Source organism: Scyliorhinus torazame, chromosome 5 (assembly GCF_047496885.1).
Source record: "Scyliorhinus torazame isolate Kashiwa2021f chromosome 5, sScyTor2.1, whole genome shotgun sequence".
Taxonomy (NCBI): Eukaryota; Metazoa; Chordata; class Chondrichthyes; order Carcharhiniformes; family Scyliorhinidae; genus Scyliorhinus; species Scyliorhinus torazame.
In genome coordinates this window covers 171,681,208-171,701,932 of record NC_092711.1, presented here as the reverse complement: position 1 = coordinate 171,701,932, position 20,725 = coordinate 171,681,208, and the positions used below count along the sequence as shown (strand labels likewise).

The window sequence follows — 20,725 nt, the reverse complement described above, 5'->3', positions numbered from 1 at the left end:
TCCTTGCTTAAGCTCCTTCCTACTTTCCTTATGTTCCACACAGGCTTTGTCTGTTCCCAGCCTTTTAGCCTTGACAAATTCCTCCTTTTTCTTTTTGACGAGGCCTACAAGGACAGAGGGTACCACCGGTGGATATATTTGTGGACCAGAAGTTGTCTAAAAAGAAAGGAACAGTTGGAGATAGTTGGGGTGGTGCCTGCGACACAGGAGAAGGTGGCGGACGGTCAGGGACTGATCCTGCCCTCTCAATGGTCGACGGAGCAGCTGGTGGGCTTTCTGAACAAGAAGTTCACCCAGCAGAGGAAGGAGAATCTGAAGGACCTGGCTAGTGTGGTGGACCTGATTAAAAGTGGGATCGAACGTCTGGAGACAAGGCTGGAGGCCCAGAGCCAGGCGATCTGGAAGGTGGAGGAGATGGTGGGGTAGCACAAGAAGCAGCTCACTTCAATGGCAGCGGAGATGGGGTTGATGCGGGATAATCAGAGGTGGCTGCAGGAGAAAGTGGAGGACCTGGTGAATCGGTCTCGCAGGCAAAACCTGCGGATCATGGGACTCCTGGAGGGCAGCGAGGGAGCGGACGCTGGCACGTGTGTGGCTCGCTTGTTTGAGAAGTTGCTGGGTGAGGGGACATTTGAACGCCACTTGGAAGTGGATCGGGCACACAGGGCGCTGATGAGGAAGCCGCAGGGGAGCGAGACGCTGAGGGCGGTGGTGGTGCGGCTGCACCAGTTCCTGATAAGGAGCGGATCCTGAGGTCAGGCAGGCGAGGTGATGTACCTGGGAGGGCAGTGAAATCCGCGTGTACCAGGACCTGGGTGCAGAGCTGGCCAAGAGGAGAGCGGGCTTCAACAAAGTGAAGGCGGCCCTCTTTAAGAAGGGGGTGAAATAACTTCCGGATGCGGAGCTAAGCCGCACGATTTGGCAGCTCCCACGATCACGGACTTTCGGGCTCTCTAGAAGAGCCCCAACGGGAATTTTGTGAAGACGTTCCGTGTGGGAAGGGGAGAGTGAGGTCCTCCTTCACTGTTTATGGATCAGACAAGAAGTGAAACGGCCAAAAAAGCGGCGTTGGAGCAACGGGAGAAGCAAGGGAAGAAAAACAAGATGGCGGCGGCCGGAGATAAAGTGGAATGTGGGCCAGAGCTGCAAGAGTTCATTAAGCGCTGTTTTGAGGAGCTGCGGAAAGAGATGCTGGTGCCTATGCGGTCGGCGATTGAAGGATTGGGGATGACCCAGAAGGCCCACGAGGTAAAGATCCAGGAGGTGCAGAAAAAAGTTAACGGGAACGAGGATGAGATCTTGAGCCTGGCGGTGAGGGTGGAGGCGCACGAGGCGCTGCACAAGAGGTGGGCGGGAAGATACGAAGACCTGGAGAACAGGTCGAGGAGAAAGAATCTTCGGATCCTGGGTCTGCTGAGGGAGTGGAGGGGGCCGATGCCAGGGCATATGCGAGCACGATGCTCGAGTCGATGATGGGCGCGGAGGCCCCTTCGAGGCCTTTGGAGCTGGATGGGGCACACCGGGTGCTGGCGAGGAGGCCCAAGGCTAATGAGGTTTCACCGGTTCACGGACAGAGAGAGGGTCTTGAAATGGTCCAAGAAAGAGCGGAGCAGCAGCTGGGAGAATGCGGAGATCCGAATATACCCGGACTGGAGCACGGAGGTAGCAAAGAGGAGAGCGGGTTTCAACCGGGCCAAGGCGGTGCTGCACCGGAAAGGAGTGAGATTCGGAATGCTGCAGCCAGCGCGATTGTGGGTCACATTCAAGGATCAACATCACTATTTGAAACGCCTGAGGAGGCTTGGACCTTTATTCAAACTGAAAAGTTGGACTCAAACTGAGGGTTTGTGAGGGTGGGGGGTGGTTTGATGTTTGTTGCACATGGGGTGTTAATCACGCGCAGGAAATGTTCCACGGGCTGGGGGGCGGATGGGAATGGGGAAAGGGACCGGGTGAGTAGACCGTACGAGACGGCGGGCGCTGGTGCTGGAGGGAGAGGAGGCTCGGGGATGGGGGAAATGAGACAAGGCCGCGACAGGAGCTGCGGCAGAGGGGGCGGGGCAGGCTTAGGAAAGCACGGGCTTTTTCCCGCGCCAGGGAAAGACGGGTGGGGGGGGGGGGGGGGAACGGAGGAGCGAACACTGATTGGGAGATTCCCACACGGGGGGGTCAATGGGACGGCGGGGGAAGCCGGGGTCAGCAGGAGTCAGCTGACTTACGGGAGTGCTATGGGGGGAGCAAAAGAGCTAGACACGGGTCTAGCGGGGAGGGGGGGGGGTGAAATAGGGTTGCTGCTGCACTGGCCGAAGGGGAATGGGACACAGAAGAGGTGGGCGGGGGTCTCCCGTCTGGGGGACTGGAGGGTGAGGGCGGCGCGGGCATGGGACTGGCCTAGAAAAGGAGATGGCTAGCTGGTAAAGAGGGCCCGAGTGTTCGCGCACTTAAAGGGACTGAAGGCAGACGTGGTCATGCTCCAGGAGACACATTTGAAGGTGGCGGATCAGGTCAGGTTAAGAAAGGGATGGGTAGGACAGGTATTCCATTCGGGGCTGGATGCGAAGAACAGAGGGGTGGCAATATTGGTGGGGAAGCGGGTGTCGTTTGAGGCCAAGAATATCATAGAGGACAATGGAGGTCGATACGTGATGGTGAGCGGTAAGTTGCAGGGGAGGTGGGTGGTATTGGTAAATGTATACACCCCGAACTGGGACGATGCCGGATTCATGAAGCGCATGTTGGGGCGCATTCCGGACCCGGAGGTAGGAAGCTTGATAATGGGCGGGGATTTTAATACGGTGTTGGACCCAGCACTGGCTCGCTCCAGATCTAGGACTGTAAAGAGGCCGGCTGCGGCCAAGGTGCTTAGGGGGTTTATGGATCAGATGAGGGGAGTGGACCCGTGGAGGTTTGCCAGGCCGCAGGCCAGGGAATTTTCTTTTTTCTCCCACGTGCACAAAGCCTACTCCCGGATAGATTTTTTTGTTCTGGGCAGGGCGCTGATCCCGAAAGTGGAGGGAACGGAGTATTCGGCCATAGCCATTTCAGATCACGCCCCGCACTGGGTGGAACTGGAGTTGGGAGAGGAGAGGGACCAACGCCCGTTGTGGCGGTTGGATGTGGGACTGCTGGCGGACGAGGTGGTGTGTGGGAGGGTGAGGGAGTGTATTGAAAGGTACTTGGAGGCCAACGACAACGGGGAGGTGCGGGTGGGGGTGGTATGGGAGGCGCTGAAGGCGGTGATCAGGGGAGAGCTAATCTCCATCAGGGCTCATAGGGAGAAGATAGAGGGCATGGAAAGGGAGAGGTTAGTGGGGGAGATTTCAAGAGTGGACAGGAGATACGCAGATGCTCCTGAAGAGGAATTACTTAGGGAAAGGCGACGCCTCCAGATGGAGTTTGACCTGTTGACCACAGGGAAGGCAGAGGCACAGTGGAGGAAAGCGCAGGGGCCAACGTACGAGTATGGGGAGAAGGCGAGTCGGATGCTGGCACACCAGCTCCGTAAGAGGATGGCAGCGAGGGAAATAGGTGGAGTCAAGGATGGAAGGGGAGCTACGGTGCGGAGTGCGACAAAAGTAAATAAGGCATTCAAGGCCTTCTATGAGGAGCTGTACAGATCCCAGCCCCCAGCGGGGGAAGAGGGGATGAGACGATTCTTGGACCAACTGAGGTTCCCGAGGGTGGAGGAGCAGGTGGCGGCTGGTTTGGGGGCATCAATTGGGTTGGAGGAGCTGAGCAAAGGTCTGGGGAGTATGCAGGCAGGGAAGGGCCCGGGACCGGACGGGTTCCCGGTTGAGTTCTGTAGGAAGTACGTAGACCTGTTGGCCCCGTTGCTAGTGAGGACTTTAAATGACGCAAGGGAGGGAGGGACCCTGCCCCCGACAATGTCGGAGGCCACGATCTCTTTGATCCTGAAGCGGGACAAGGACCCACTGCAATGTGGGTCGTACAGGCCGATCTCGCTCCTCAACGTGGATGCTAAGTTGCTGGCAAAAGTGCTGGCTACGAGGATCGAGGACTGTGTCCCGGGGGTGATTCACGAGGACCAGACGGGATTTGTAAAGGGCAGGCAGTGAAATACCAATGTGCGGAGGCTCCTAAACGTGATAATGATGCCATCGGTGGAGGGAGAGGCGGAGATAGTGGCAGCTATGGACGCGGAGAAGGCCTTTGACCGAGTAGAGTAGGAGTACCTCTGGGAAGTGCTGCGTAGGTTTGTGTTCGGGGGAGGGTTTATTAGTTGGGTTAAGCTCCTTTACAGAGCCCCGGTGGCGAGTGTGGTTACGAATCGGCGGAGGTCGGAGTATTTTCAGCTGTATCGTGGGACGAGGCAGGGGTGCCCCCTGTCCCCCCTGTTGTTTGCATTAGCAATTGAACCCTTGGCCATGTCATTAAGGGAGTCTAGGAAATGGAGGGGGGTGGTCTGAGGGGGAGAGGCGCATCGAGTGTCGCTTTATGCAGACGACCTGTTGCTGTATGTGGCAGATTCAGTGGAGGGGATGGTGGAGGTCATGCAGACTCTAAGGGAGTTTGGGGATTTTTCGGGCTATAAGCTTAATGTAGGGAAGAGTGAGCTTTTTGTAGTACAGTCAGGAGACCAGGAAAGGGGGATAGACGATCTACCGCTGAGGAGGGCGGAAAGGAGCTTTCGGTACCTGGGGATCCAAATAGCTATGAGTTGGGGGGCCCTACATAAACTGAATCTGACGAGGCTGGTGGAGCAGATGAAGGAGGACTTCAAACGATGGGACATGTTGCCGCTCTTGCTAGCGGGTAGAGTGCAGTCGGTCAAAATGGTGGTCCTCCTGAGGTTTCTTTTTGTGTTCCAGTGCCTTCCAATTGTAATCACCAAGGCCTTTTTTAAGAGGGTAGGCAGGAGTATGATTGGTTTTGTGTGGGCGAATAAGACCCCGAGGGTAAGGAGAGGGTTTCTGGAGCGCAGTAGGGACCGAGGAGGGTTGGCGCTGCCGAATCTGGGTGGCTACTACTGGGCAGCAAATGTGGCGATGATCCGTCAGTGGGTGATGGAGGGAGAGGGGGCGGCATGGAAGAGGTTGGAGATGGCGACTTGCAAAGGAACGAGCCTGGGGGCGCTGGTGACGGCACCGCTGCCGCTCTCGCCGACAAGGTACAGCACGAGTCCGGTGGTGGCGGCAACGCTAAAGATCTGGGGGCAGTGGAGCCGACACAGGGGTGCAATGGGAGCCTCGGTGTGGTCCCAGATCAGGGGTAACCATCGGTTTGTCCCAGGGAGGATGGACGGGGGGTTTCAGAGCTGGCATCGAGCAGGGATTAGAAGAATGGGGGACCTGTTCATTGATGGGACGTTTGCGAGCCTAGGGGCACTGGAGGAGATGTTTGGGCTACCCCCGGGAAATGCTTTCAGATACATGCAGGTGAGGGCGTTTGTGAGGCGACAGGTGAGGGAATTCCCATTGCTCCCGGCACAGGAGATTCAAGATAGGGTGATCTCGGGTGTATGGGTCGGAGAGGGCAAGGTGTCGGCGATATACCAGGAGAGGAAAGAAGAGGGGGAGGCCTTGGTAGAGGAGCTGAAGGGTAAATGGGAGGAGGAGCTGGGGGAGGAGATTGAGGAGGGGCTATGGGCTGATGCCCTAAGTAGGGTTAATTCCTCCTCCTCGTATGCCAGGCTTAGCCTAATACAATTTAAGGTGGTTCATAGAGCGCACATGACGGGGGCGAGGCTGAGTAGGTTCTTTGGGGTGGAGGACAGATGTGGAAGGTGCTCAGGAAGACCGGCAAACCATGTCCATATGTTTTGGTCATGCCCGGCACTGGAGGGGTTCTGGAGGGGAGTGGCGGGAACAGTATCTAAGGTGGCGAAAGTCCGGGTCAAACCAAGCTGGGGGCTAGCAATATTTGGAGTAGTGGAAGGCAGGATTTATCAAGTTGGAGAGGATAATGTTTGCCTTGAGAGGGTCTGCGCAGGCGTTCTACAGGTGGTGGCAACCGTTCCTAGACTATCTCGCGGAGCGTTAGATGAAGATCGGTCAGCAGCAGCAGCAACCCAGAAGGGGGGGGGGGGGGCGGGGGGGGTGGGGGGGGGAGGGGGGGATGTCTTGCGTGGGGGGGGGGGTGGGAGGGGGAAGGGGGGTCTGTCTGGGGGGTATTTGAGCAAGAAAATACATGAAGGATCTGGAAAACTGACATGTACGGGAGGAATCCAGTGTACAAAGCTCTGTAACATATCGTTTTACCATGTTCATGTCTTGCTATGTGCGCTTTCTTTCTTTCTGTTACGGGGCGGGGGGAGGTTTTGTTTGTAAGGGTGAAAAATTGTGTTAAAAATCTTAATAAATATATTTTTAAAAAAAGAAGGGGGTGAATTTCGGTATGCTGTACCCGGCGCGCCTGTGGGTGATCTATAAGGGTCGGGAGCTGTACTTTGGGATGCCGGAGGAGGTGATGGAATTTGTCAGTGACAATGAACTGGCAGGAGAAGGGGGACACTGAATGTTTGAGGAGATGTTTGCTTTCTGTTTGTTTTTGTATTGTGTTTGGGACCATTGCTCGGAATCTGTTCTTGTTCTTTTCTTTGTGTTGGGTGGGTGTTGTTAAGTTTGCACTGGGAGGATGTTTGAGCGGAGGGGAGGGGAATCAGTGGGGTGTAAGATGCTAGGTGCCATGGGTGGGGGCTACCAGACTTACTGGGTGGACTAGCTCACGGAAGCACAGTGGGGGGTGAGCAGGTGGTTCGTGTGTTGATGGGGTTTGGTGTTGTTATTTTGTGATGGGGGAGAGGGGGAGGTAGTGCTGACAGGGGAGGGGTTTCTAGAAGGTGGTAGGGGAGGGGTTTCTAGAAGGTGGTAGGGGAAGGGTCAATGATGGTGGGTGCCTGAAGGTGGGCCTGAGGTGAGAGGTACCTGCCCTCCCGACCCGGCTGATTACATGGAACGTGAGAGATATGAATGGGCCGGTCAAGAGGGCCAGTTTGTTTGCACATTTAAAGAGTCTAATGGCGGACATAGCTCTGTTACAGGAGACACATATGAAGTTTGGGGATCAGACTAGGCTGAGGAAAGGGTGGGTAGGGCAGGTATTCCATTCAGGATTAGATTCTAAGACGAGGGTTATGGCAATTTTGATTAACAAACGGTGGCGTTCGAAGAGGCTGACTTTGGGGGGGAGGTATCTGATGGTGAATGGGAAATTGGAGGGGATGCTGTTGGTGTTGGTGAATATTTGTGCTCCGAACTAGGACGATGTGGAGTTTATGAGGTGGGTGTTGGGGAAGATCCCTGATCTGGACTCGGATCAGTTGATAATGGGGGGGATTTGGACCCAAGGTTGGATCGGTCGAGTTTGGGGTCGATGAGGGTGTCGGCGGAGTGGGTTTCTGGAGAACATGGGGAGGTGGGGGGGGGGGCGGTGGGTCTGTGGAGGTTTGGTAGGCTGAGGGCAAAGGAATTTTTGTTCTTTTCACATGTACTCAGGGTGTACTCCCGAATTGACTTTTTGGTCCTGTTGGTGGGGCGAGTCGATGTGGAGTAGTCAGCGATTGTTGCATTGCAGCGATTGTTGCATTGGATCATGCGCTGCATTGGGTTGGCTTGCGGGTGAATAAGGGAGGGGACCAGTGCCCACAATGGAGGCTAGATGTGGGGCTTTTGACAGACGAGGAGGTTTGTGAGTGGGTGAGGGAGGCCATTAGGGGGTTTGTGGAGCGAAACGACACAGGGGAGGTCTCGCGGCCACTTTGCGGGAAGCATTGAAGGCAGTAGTGAAGGGGGAGTTTATCTAGATACGGGCGCACAGGGGGAAGGCAGTGTGGCTGGAGATGGAAAGGCTAGTGGAGGTGATCCTGCAGGTGGACAGGAGGTATTCGGAGGCCCCGGAGGCGGGGCTGTTGAAGGAGCGGCAGAAGCTGCAGATGGAGATCGGATTGTTAGCCACGGGGAAGGCGGGTGGGGCAGCTGAGAAGGGCGAGAGGGACGGTTCATGAATATGGGGAGAAAGCGAGCAGGATGCTGGCGCACCAGCTGAGGAAGCAGGAGGCAGCGAGAGAGATCGGGAAAGTGAAGGACGGGAGGAAATGGGTAGTGGGGGAGGGGGTCGTGTGGGAGCGGATGGAGGCAGCCTTGTTTAAGGACTCGCGTTTCGGGGCACTGTTAACGGCACCTTTGCCGTTCTCACCGACCAGGTACTCCACAAGCCCTGAGGGTGTGGGGACAATGGCGGCAGCACATGGGGCTGGAGGGGGCGTCAGTGTGGGCACCGATATGTGGTAACCACTGGTTTGCCCCAGGGGGGCTGGATGGGGGTTTTGGGGGTGGCAGCGGGCGGGGATGGAGCGATTTTGAGGATTTGTTTATAGATGGTGGCTTTCCGTGTTTGGGAGAGTTGGAGGAGGAGTTTGAACAGCCTGCTGGGAATTGGTTTGGCTACTTGTAGGTGAGGGACTTTGTGCGGAGGCAGGTTTCAACCTTTCCGTACCCACCGCCCCAGGGGCTACAGGATAAGGGAGTGTCAAAAGCGGGAGTGGTGGAGGGGAAGGTATTGGAATAAAGAACAGATAAACGCTAGATGTGATATATGTAAGAAATATAGAAGAACGCCATCCCAACCCATAGAGAGTATGCCCTCAGTGACAGATTTTAATGAAGTTGTAGCCGTGGACCTTATGGTGAGGGATAAAGAAAAGAACATTTTCATTCACACTTTGTCAACTTGGCAACTAGGTAGGGTCAGTCGATAATTCTTCACAGTAAAGAAAAGAAAATAATTGTGGACAAACAAGACCGGACGGCAGCTTTGGTGTTTTAGAGGCTAAGCACTGAAATGAACGATCCTAAAATTGAAGAAACTATTGCAGCAAACAAAACTTTGGCAAAATTAAAATTGGAGAATTGTGTTTTGAAATTCCCATCTTTAAGTAAGATTAGACAATGGAAACTGATTGTTTGCAGGGACGCGTCTTATGCTAATCTCTGTGATGGCTTTTCGAGTGCAGGAGGATTTATAGTTTTCCTCCAGGGGGAGAAAGGTAAATGTTGCCCTTTGACACGGGAAACTAAAATGATAAGAAGAGTGGTAAAAAGTACATTGGCAGCAGAGACACTTGTCTTTGTGGAGGCAGTAGATATGGCATTTTTTTATATCCAAGATCCTGGCAACCATTTTCAATGGAACAGGACATTATGGGAACAATACATATAGAATGTCACATAGACAATACATATAGAGTGTCACATAGGCAATAGATATAGAGTGTCACATAGACAATACGTCCCTTTGGGAGAATGTCCTCTCTGCAAAAAGCTTCAATGAAAAGAGACTGCAGATTAACATAGCGATCCTAAAACAGATGCTCGAGAACAGGGAGATTGACAAGATCAAGTGGTGTTGATAGCAGTTCCATTTATCTGACTGTCTGACATGAAAAGGGGCAAGTTTGAAGAAGTTATTAGAAATTGTTAAAGAGGGGAGTCTTTTCCCTTAAGGAAGAGAATGTGAGGGTGGATATTAAAAAAAAATGTTTTAAGAACAAGGAATAGGGTGCATTTATTGTCAAAACGAAAATAGATACATTTGTATAATTTGTTGTGGCAATTTACATCAAACTTAGAAATTATTATTTGCAAATCTGTTAGGAAAGAGTTAATGTTCCCCAGTGCTTAAATTTAGTTGCTTAATCGACCACATTGTTTGAGAGATTGCAAATATGTGTAAAGGGGATACAGGTGGAGGAGAAGTGATTGTAGAACACAATAAAATTGGAGTTGAAGAAGACTTGCTTTCTAGTTCTTATCACAGAGGTTCCATCTGAGTTTAACACCGATGTCTCAGCAGGTGGGATGACCGAGCAAATCCCTTACCACACTTAAAACAGGTGAACAATCTCTGCCCGGTGTGAATTCGCTGGTGTATCCGCAGGTTGGATGAATCCCTGAATCCCTTCCCACATTCAGAGCAGGAGAACGGCCTCTCCCCAGTATGAACTCGCTGGTGTCTCAAGAGGCTGGATAAATGACTGAATCTCTTGTCACACACTGAGCAGGAGAACGGCCTCTCCCCACTGTGAATTCGCTGGTGTCTCACCAACGCGGAAGAATCTCTAAATCCCGTCCCACATTCAGAACAGGTGAATGGCCTCTCCCCAGTGTGAATTCGTTGATGCATTTGCAGTTTGGTCAGCTGAATAAATCCCTTCCCACACTCAGTGCAGGTGAATGGCCTCTCTCCGGTGTGAACTCGCTGGTGTTCCAGCAGGTTGGATGACCATCTAAAACTCTTTGTGCAATGAGAGCAGCTGAATTGTCTCTCCCCAGTGTGAACTCGCTGGTGCGTCAGCAGGTTGGATAACTGAGCGAATTCCTTCCCACACTCAGAGCAGATGAACGGACGCTCCCCAGTATGAACTCGCTGATGCTTCTGCAGGGTGGATGAATGTTTGAATCCCTTCCCACACTCAGTGCAGTTGAACGGCCTATCCTCAGTGTGAGTGCGCTGGTGTCTCAGCAGGTGGGATGACCGACTGAATCTCGCCTCACACTCAGAGCAGTTGAATGGTCTGTCACTCGTGTGAACTCGCCGGTGTGTCAGAAGGTGGGATGAATTTGTGAATCCCTTCCCACACACAGCACAGGTGAATGGCCTCTCCCCAGTGTGACTGCGTCGATGAATTTCCAGCTTTGATGGTGATATGAATCTCTTCCCACATTCCCCACATTTCCATGGTTTCCCCATGGTGCAGGTGTTCTTGTGGCTCTCCATGTTCAACAATTAACTGAAGTGTCCACACACAGAACTTGTGGACGGTCTTTCCCTGCTCCAAAGGGTAATGGTTTTTTCAAGCTGTGTAACTGCTTAAAGCTGGAATTCTCACACTCGGGTGTGTGTGTCTCGGTACTTTCCCAGTCACACTGATGTTCAAAAACTTCTGAATCAGACAAACATTCCTGATGAGTTGCGTGACTCTTTCAGATCTTGATGAAAAATTTTGGTCTCCATTTCCTGTCTGAAAATTCTCTCCTTCTGATATCCTGCAAAAGGAGTTTACAAAATTCATCACTGTGAGTAGAGGATAGAAATTTAGAACAGGCAATTCTAGTTTTTGTGGAACATTCAGTCCTCTCATTCCCCAAAAGTAAATCTCCATCCAACACACTCTCCCTCCATTCTCATTCTGTTACATCTAATATACACCCTCCCAATCCTCCTAAAGGAGTGATTCATAGCCTGGAGACAGACACACAAAAATCTTAATATAGGCTTTACGTTATATGTTGTGTTGCCCTATTATGTATTTTCTTTTCTTCCCATGTATTTAATGATCTGTTGAGCTGCTCGCAGAAAAATACTTTTCACTGTACCTCGGTACACGTGACAATAAACAAATCCAATCCAATCCAATACAGATATATTTCTATGTACATCATAAGCTGCACAACAGATTTTGAGATACAGGACTGTATATCCTAATTAGAGATATAGTGCGGGTGTGAGGAAGAACTTTATTTAGACATTGAGTGGGCAAAATCTAAAAATCACTTTGTACGCCAGTGGTGGCGGTGAATAAGAATAATTTCAAACTGAAATTGGACGTGCAATTAATCTTGCAGGAGAACGGGGCTATAGTGGGGAATGGAACTGACTGGATTGTTGTACCCAAATTCGGCATAGGCTCTGGTTACTGGATGGACCCTGCCTGTGCCACAATGAATCGACGGCTGGAAATATATAATGTAGCTACAGTAGAATATTACAAGACTAAAAATAATAATAAATATCCTTAATTACAGAACCATCAATAATCTATCTAATCTGTATCATATAACACTAGACATATCTCTGTCCGATATGAATTTACTGTCCCCCTTAAATGTCAGCCCTTTAATTGTGAACATTAGGAAAGAGACCATCCTTTTTAGCCGGACAAATAAATGTGTCAAGCTGAGGGAGCAAAGGTCTTTAAGAGAGAGAGAGAGAGAGACCTGGACCAACCTTTCCAGAGTCTGCACCATCCCTGGATTCACTTCCTTTCCCTTCAGTTGCTGCAAGTGACCAATTGAAGGTCAGAATGAGAAAAGAAATGGAAAGGGGGAGAAAACATAGAACATAGAACATAGAAAATACAGCACAGAACAGGCCCTTCGGCCCACGATGTTGTGCCGAACCTTTGTCCTAGATTAATCATAGATTATCATTGAATTTACAGTGCAGAAGGAGGCCATTCGGCCCTTTGAGTCTGCACCGGCTCTTGGAAAGAGCACCCTACCCAAACTCAACACCTTCACCCAACACCAAGGTCAATTTGGACATTAAGGGCAATTTATCATTGGCCAATTCACCTAACCTGCACATCTTTGGATTGTGGGAGGAAACCGGAGCACCCGGAGGAAACCCACGCAGACACGGGGAGGACGTGCAGACTCCGCACAGTCAGTGACCCAAGCCGGAATCGAACCTGGGACCCTGGAGCTGTGAAGCAATTGTGCTATCCACAATGCTACCGTGCTGCCCTTGAGAACAAATAAATCTACACTATATCATTTAACCGTAATCCATGTACCTATCCAATAGCTGCTTGAAGGTCCCTAATGTTTCCGACTCAACTACTTCCACAGGCAGTGCATTCCATGCCCCCACTACTCTCTGGGTAAAGAACCTACCTCTGATATCCCTCCTATATCTTCCACCTTTCACCTTAAATTTATGTCCCCTTGTAATGGTTTGTTCCACCCGGGGAAAAAGTCTCTGACTGTCTACTCTATCTATTCCCCTGATCATCTTATAAACCTCTATCAAGTCGCCCCTCATCCTTCTCCGTTCTAATGAGAAAAGGCCTAGCACCCTCAACCTTTCCTCGTAAGACCTACTCTCCATTCCAGGCAACATCCTGGTAAATCTTCTTTGCACCTTTTCCAAAGCTTCCACATTCTTCCTAAAATGAGGCGACCAGAACTGTACACAGTACTCCAAATGTGGCCTTACCAAAGTTTTGTACAAAAGAAATGGAAAGGGGGAGAAAAGAAAGTGTGTTACTCACAAATGTTGGAGACAGGAGGCGATTTCAGTCTGTGTGAAGCTCAATCTCGTTCTGATTGGCTGGAGGTCAAAAGTCCTTCCGGTGCTCTGACTCTTGCCATTGGTCAATACCTCAGTAGGAATGTCAAGGGCGAGCTCGCCTCCGCAACTTCCCCTTTCCTTGGACATGCGCAGTCCTCGGCCGATGGGAATGGGAAATCATCGAGCGGCTTCTCGCTCTGGCCGGAGCCGTCACCCGGTTGCCTGGAAACCTTGTTTTGCGAGGTGTCAGGGGAGCGGAACATTGGCTGGCGGGCGGCGGGGGCGCGGGGGCGGGCTCAGCCACGCTGGGCCTGCGCATTGGAACCCAGAGACGTCATCAAGGAGCAGCATGATTCCAATTGGCTGATTCAGGCAGGGCTAGATTGTGACGTCACAATGTGGAGGTTGGGCAATGAGTTTCAGATTAAAGCTCCCTCTTCTGGGCAACATCTGGGAGCAAATCAATGTCTCCCCCTTTCCATTTCTTTTCTCACTCTGGTCAGACATTGGTGACTTTAATAGGGCAGGTCTCTGGAAAGGTTGGTTCTCTCTTAATGACATTGTGATACTTGAGTGAGAGTGTTCCTGTGCACTGACTGTGCAAAGAATTTAACCAGTTACACAGCCTGAAAAACGTCACACCATTCACAGCAGGGAGAGACAGCACACGTGTTCTGTGTTTGTCTGGCCTTGAGCTCATCTTGGAATTTGAGTGACACAAGAACGTTTGCACCATGGAGAAACCTTGGAAATGTGGAGACTGTGGGAATGGATTCATATCCCCATCTCATCTTGAAATTCATCGACGCAGTCACACTGGGGAGAGGCCGTTCACTTGCTTTGTGTGTGGGAAGGGATTCATTCATTCATCCCACCTAGTGAGACACCAGCGAGTTCACACTGGAGAGAGGCCATTCTCCTGCACCGAGTGTGGGAAGGAATTTATAGCTTTATCTGGCCTGCTGACACATCAGCGGGTTCACACTGGAGATAAACCATACCCCTGCTCTCTGTGTGGAAAGGGCTTCAGTCAGTTATCTCACTTACAGATACACCACAGAGTTCATACTGGAGAGAGGCCATACACCTGCTCTCTATGTGAGAAGGGATTCAGTCAGTTATCTCACTTGCAGACACACCAGCGAGTTCACACTGAGGAGAAGCCGTTCATCTGCTCGGAATGTGGGAAGGAATTCAATGATCCATCTAACCTGCGGACCCACCAGCAAGTTCACACTCGGGAGAGGCCGTTCACCTGCTCTGAGTGTGGGAAGCGATTCACTCAGTCATCTCACCTGCTGAGGCACCAACGAATTCACAAGTGATGACGGGGGTTGGATTCTGCTGTTAATCACAACCAGGACTGAACGATGTTCATTTTGAAAGTTGATGAAGTCGGAGGGTTTCTTTTTGTTGGACTGGTCCTTCCCTCAATTTTCTTCCAGTGGGCTGATGCTCTTTGAGCCTGGGAGAGCACATTTCCATTGAAATGATCCCTAAAATCGGATGAAGGACATTTATTTTATCCTGGAGAGTAAATAATGATTTCCTACCACTACAGGTAGATCTGCCCAGAGGGCAGATTATCGACTTCTCTGGGAAAAATTAAGCTGTCAGCAGTGGGAGGGGCAGGGGCCGGGGGGGGGGGGGGGGGGGGGGGGGGGGGAGTTGGGGAAGGTGGGGGAAGGTTAGGGGGAACTGGGATTTGGGTGTCGTTGATGTAAACCATGTCGACTAGGGCTTTGTTGGTTGGGTGTGTGTTGTTCATTTTGTTATTTTATTATCTTGTTAAAATTGTTACAATTCTAATATAAATGCCTCAATACAAATATATATATATATTTTTAAACTACAGGTAGATCTAAAATTTGTCACTTTTCCATTTGTTGTCCGGTGAATTATCAGATACTTTGACCAGTTTATTATTAAATATTTTACCCAGTTGTCCTTATTTATGAGACGAACAAAGGACAAAACAGATTCATGGGTTCACCCAATTTTATTCACAATTCTCTGATTGTTTTGCTGTTCTTCTGTTTTATTTGGGCATTACAATCTTCAACAGCACTCACACTGAATATGACTCAGACTCACAGCTGAGCTCCAGGTATTACCCGCACTTCGTGAAGTAAGCTGGCCAGGCCAAGATCACTCGATGTGGATACCTTCTTCTCTGAGCTCAGAGCCCAGGGCCCCTTCTTCTTGTGATAGTTGTGCCTGGGAGATTCCCAGGTTGTCACTCGCGACAGGTTTCAATGTTCCTTCTTCTATACCAGTTCTGCTAGCACTGAGTTGTAAGTACACACCCACATCTGGCCTGAGTTCTATTGTCCCATCCAGACTTAAACTCAGAAATAGGAATAAACAGGATACTCCTGTTCACCCAGGGTGATTCAAACAAGATCCATTGTCCTCTGAAACACTCTTGGCTGACCAGCTATTAGTCCATTATGGAGTCTGATATCGTTTGCATGCTGTTAAGTTGATTACTTCTGCCTCGTAGTTAATTAGGTATTCATAATATGTTTTTTTTGCCCTTTGTGTAAAACTGTTAACTACTGTAAGTGGGAATCACAAAGTTCCATATAGTGTAATGAATTTCTGTACTGACCTGGGTGCTCTGGCAGATGTCCAGTATCGAATTTAGCCAGGGCCTTATTTGGCAGTTCCTATTTTTTGGCCTGTGTGTGTTTTTCTTCCTTGTCAACCTGTTCCCAGTATCACATTTCCCCCTTTGATCCCATAAATATAAACGTATGGGGCCACTAGTTTGGGCAACTGTATTTCCCAGTGTGAGTCCAAGATACATCATTTCTTTACATTATTCAAAACGTATTCAATTACATACTTAGTTACAGTTATTAAAAGCTTGTTTAATTATGTATTTTTATATTTAGAAACAAATCCCTACGTCTCATTACCTATTCCACATTGAATCTCTCTTCCATTTGCCTTTTTCCATCTCTTAAACATAATTATCATTGAAGCTTGATGTATAGTTACAAGAACAACAGCAATAACAAAATGCAATGTGACCTGTATCCAAGGGTGTATGTCCATATTAGAGGCCCAATCCCAAATATTGTCCGACCAAGTTGTCTCCTTTGTCTGCTTGATGTTATTATTAATCTCCTCAGTTTCCTGTTCTACCTGAACATGTGTCTTGTAGACCCTTTTTTATATAATAAACATTTTATTGAGGTAGTTCTGGTATTACAACAACAACAAAATAAACAATGTACATGAATCTATAAACATAGTGCAAAAGATGTCTCCCTCCTTTACAGGTCCCACCTTTATTAACCCCCTACTCTAAACTAACCTAACCCCACCTCCTGCTGACGATTAATTTTCCGCAAAGAAATCGACGAATGGTTGCCACCTCCGGGCGAACCCTAACATTGACCCTCTCAAGGCGAACTTGATTTTCTCCAAACAGAGAAAGCTAGCCATGTCCGCTAGCCAGGTCTCCGACTTTGGGGGCTTGGAGTCCCTCCATGCTAATAGTATCTGTCTCCGGGCTACTAGGGCAGCAAAGGCCCGAACGTCTGCCTCTTTCTCCTGATTCCCGGATCTTCTGACACCCCGGAAATCGCCACCTCTGAACTCGGTGCCACCCTTGTTTTTAACACCGTGGACATGACATCTGCAAACCCCAGCCAAAATCCCCGAAGCTTCGGACATGCCCAAAACATGTGGACATGGTTCGCTGGTCCTCCCGCACACTTTGCACACTTGTATTCCACCCCAGAGAATCTGCTCATCCAGGCCCCTGTCATGTGAGCCTGATGAACGACCTTGAATTGTAATCAGGCTGAGCCTGGCACATTGACTCTGCTCAAAGCGTCTGCCCACAGACCATCCTCTATCTCTCCTCCCAGTTCCTCCTCCCACTTGTGCTTCAGCTCCTCGGTCTGCGTCTCCTCTGACCCCATAAGTTCCTTATAAATGTCGGAGACACTCCCCTCTCCCACCCACCCTCTGGAAACTACCCTGTCCTGAATCTCCCTTGGTCGTAGGAGCGGGAAGGTTGACACCTGTCTACGTAGGAAGTCCCGCACCTACAGGTACCTGAATTTGTTTCCCCTCGCCAACCCAAACTTCTCCTCCAGCGCCCTCATATTCGGAACGCTCCCCTCTATAAACATATCCCCCATCCTCTCAATCCCTGCTCTCTGGCATGCCCGGAACCTCATATCCATACTTCCCGGGGCAAACCGGTGACTATTACAGATTGAGAACCAGACCAATGCTCCATCTGCTCCCATGTCTCCTCCATTGCCCCCAGACTCTCAGGGCTGCCACCACCACGGGGCTGGTGAAGTACTGTGCCGGCGGGAACAGCAGAGGCGCAGTTACCAATACACCTAAACTGGTGCCCTTGCATGAAGCCGCCTCCATACGCTGCTATGCCGACCTCCCCCCCCCCCCCCCCCCCCCCCCCCCCCACCCCCCCACCCACTTCCTGATCATGGCTATATTCGCCACCCAGTAATAGTTACTGAAATTTGGCAGCGCCAGCCCGCCATTTCCCCAACTCCGCTCAAGCATTACCTTCCTTACTCGTGGGGTATTGCCCGCCCAAATAAAGCCAGTGATCACTTTGTTAACCCGTTTAAAAAAGGACCTCGGAACAAAAATGGGGAGACACTGAAATACAAACAGAAATCTCGGGAGGACCATCATCTTCACCATCTGCACCCTCCCAGCCAGTGACAACGGAAGCGCGTCCCATCTCCGAGAATCGTCCTTCATTTGGTCTACTAGTCGGGCCAGATTTAATTTATGCAGTCATTCCCATTCCCGCGCCACATGGATGCCTAGATACCTAAAGCATTTCCCCACTAATCTAAACGGTAGCTCCCCCAATCGCTGTTCCTGTCCCCTCGCCCGGACCGCAAACATCTCACTTTTCACCATATTTAGCTTATACCCCGAAAACCAGCCAAATTCCCCGAGAATCCTCATGATTTCTTCCATCCCCTCTATTGGGTCCGATACATACAGAAGCAGGTCATCTGCATAAAGCGAGACCCTGTGCTCCACCCCCCCCCCCCCCCCTCCACCCCGGCCCCTTCCAGCCCCTTGAAGCTCTCAGAGCAATTGCCAGTGGCTCTAATAGCTAGTGCGAACAACAGTGGGGAGAGGGGGCATCCGTGTCTCGTCCCCCGGTGCAGTCTAAAGTAGTCCAATGTTGTCCTATTCGTCCGTACACCTGCCACAGGAGCCTCATACAGCAACCTGACCCAGTCAATAAAGCCCCGCCTAAATTCAAACCGTCCCAGTACCTCCCACAGATATTCCCATTCTACCCGATTCAAAAGCCTTCTCTGCGTCCATTGCGACCACTACCTCCACCTCCCTACCTTCCGGATAATAGAAAGATCCTGAACAGTCCCATTGTTCTGCTCCAAGGAGCAATTTACATAAATGGTTAAATCCAATAAAATTAACCCAATAAAAACAATAACCAATTGTCTGATTACAACAGGTCTTATTCAGATCAGGGAATGTTAATTCAAGAGGTAAACGTGGGATTTGTGAGTAATCTTGGGCGTTGCAAGTTGGACTCTAGTCATGGAGATACTCAGTGCTCCTGTGGCAGGATTTTGGGAAATCGCTGTTTCACACTCCTACCTGGGGTGGTCGGTCAATTGAAGGGGTGAACAACACCAGATCTATTCGAGTATTGCCCTCTGTAATTGTTTCTCTGGCACCCAAATGTATATGTACCTCCCCAGTTGCCCCCTCCCCCACAAACAGATGCCTACTTATGTGTTAAAAATAATATTGCCAATTGTACAGAGTTGCTGTTGTTGAGCTAGTGCATAATACCCTACCAGCTATTTTATTTTATTATTTTTTGTTTGTGTGCGCTCTTCTATATATATATATATATATATGTATATTTTATTCTGTGTACATAACAGTAAATATACTTTGTTCAAAAACCCACTGAAAAACATGTTTAAAAAAAGATTGAAGGGGTGAAAGTCGTTCATGTTTTTTAAATAAACATTGATATTGTTAGCTGTCTTCTCAGATGGTGAAGTCACTTGAACTAAAGCATTGATAGTATTTGCTATTTCACAGTTCTGTCTTGCCAGATGTTTAAGGCTTTTCCTAACTAAACCTTTAGGAGGGTCAATTTAGAATAGAGCAATTAGGTACCTGTAACTAAATTATACTAAGCCCAAATATTAATTATCTGCTCGTTCAAACGGAAAGACAACAAAGAACAAAGAGAAGTACAGCACAGGAACAGGCCCTTCGGCCCTCCAAGCCTGTGCCGACCATGCTGCCCGTCTAAACTAAAATCTTTTGCACTTCCGGGGTCCGTGTCCCTCTATTCCCATCCTATTCATGTATTTGTCAAGATGCCCCTTAAACGTCTCTATTGTCCCTGCTTCCACCAGCTCCTCCGGTCGTGAGTTCCAGGCACCCACTACCCTCTGTGTAAAAAAGCTTGCCTCGTACATCTCCTCTAAACTTTGCCCCTCGCACCTTAAACCTATGCCCCCTAGTGACTGACCCCTCTACCCTGGAAAAAGTATTTGACTATCCACCCTGTTTATGCCCCTCATAATTTTGTAGACTTCTATCAGGTCGCCCCTCAATCTCCGTCATTCCAGTGAGAACAAACCGAGTTTATTCAACCTCTCCTCATAGCTAATGCTCTCCATATCAGGCAACATCCTGGTAAATCTCGTCTGCACCCTCTCTAAAGCCTCCACATCCTTCTGGTAGTGTGGCGACCAGAATTGAACACTATACTCCAATTGTGGACGAACTAAGATTCTATACAGGTGCAACATGACTTGCCAATATTTATACTCAATGCCCGGCCAATGAAGTCAAGCATTCCGTATGCCTTCTTGACTACCTTCTCCACCTGTGTTGCCCCTTTCAGTGATCTGTGGACCTGTACACCTAGATCTCTCTGACCGTCAATACTCTTGAGGGTTCTACCATTCACTGTATATTCTCTACTTGCATTAGACCTTCGAAAATGCAAAACCTCACATTTGTCCGGTTTAAACTCCATCTGCCATCTTTCCGCCCAAGTCTCCAAATGATCTAAATCCTGCTGTATCCTCCGACTGTCCTCACTGCTATCCGCAATTCCACCAACCTTTGCGTCATCCGCAAACTTACTAATCAGACCAGTTACATTTTCCTCCAATTCATTTATATATACTATGAACAGCAAAGGTCCCAGCACGGTTCCCTGGGGAACACCACGAGTCACAGCCCTCCAATCAGAAAAGCACCCTTCCATTGCTACTCTCTGCCTTCTATGACCTAGCCAGTTCTGTATCCATCTTGCCAGCTCACCCCTGATCCCGTGTGACTTCACCTTTTGTACCAGTCTGCCATGAGGGACCTTGTCAAATGCCTTACTGAAGTCCATATAGACAACATCCACTGCCCTACCTGCATCTCTAGAAAGTTTCACAGGGATGATACCAGAACTGAGAGGGATTAAGTTACAGGATATGTTGAACAGGCTGGTAATATTTTCTCTGGAAAAGAGAAGGTTGAAGACTGACCTGATAGAGACTTTAATGGGCGTAATAGGATTGACATCATCAAGTCATCACTGTAATTATAGGATAGAAATTCAGAATTGATAATTCTTGTTGTCACAGAAATCCTTCTTCCGAAACTATAAATCTCTATCCCCCACACACTCCCT

At 49.7% G+C, this 20,725-nt stretch overlaps 2 protein-coding genes across 3 annotated transcripts in view; one reads left to right on the top strand and one right to left on the bottom strand.

Moving 5' to 3' along the window:
- LOC140420665 (uncharacterized) overlaps positions 1-14,653 on the top strand; it is a 37,866-nt gene extending 23,213 nt beyond the window's left edge. The window contains exon 3 of the mRNA XM_072504664.1: positions 13,909-14,653. Coding sequence (XP_072360765.1) covers positions 13,909-14,354 — 446 coding nt within the window. The 3' untranslated portion in view covers positions 14,355-14,653. The remainder of the gene's footprint in view (positions 1-13,908) is intronic.
- On the bottom strand, positions 9,199-13,305 carry LOC140420671 (uncharacterized). Of its 2 annotated transcripts, none has more exons than XM_072504671.1 (2): positions 13,010-13,305; positions 9,199-11,003 (listed from the first exon to the last, which is right to left on the bottom strand). In XM_072504671.1, exon 2 carries the CDS (start codon positions 10,732-10,734, stop codon positions 9,790-9,792), a length of 945 nt encoding a protein of 314 aa, XP_072360772.1. In that variant the 5' UTR covers positions 10,735-11,003; positions 13,010-13,305; the 3' UTR covers positions 9,199-9,789. The 2 variants fall into 2 exon arrangements, with proteins under 2 accessions (XP_072360772.1, XP_072360773.1); XM_072504672.1 differs by lacking the exon at positions 13,010-13,305 and adding an exon at positions 11,965-12,070.
- Positions 14,654-20,725: the final 6,072 nt, after the last annotated feature.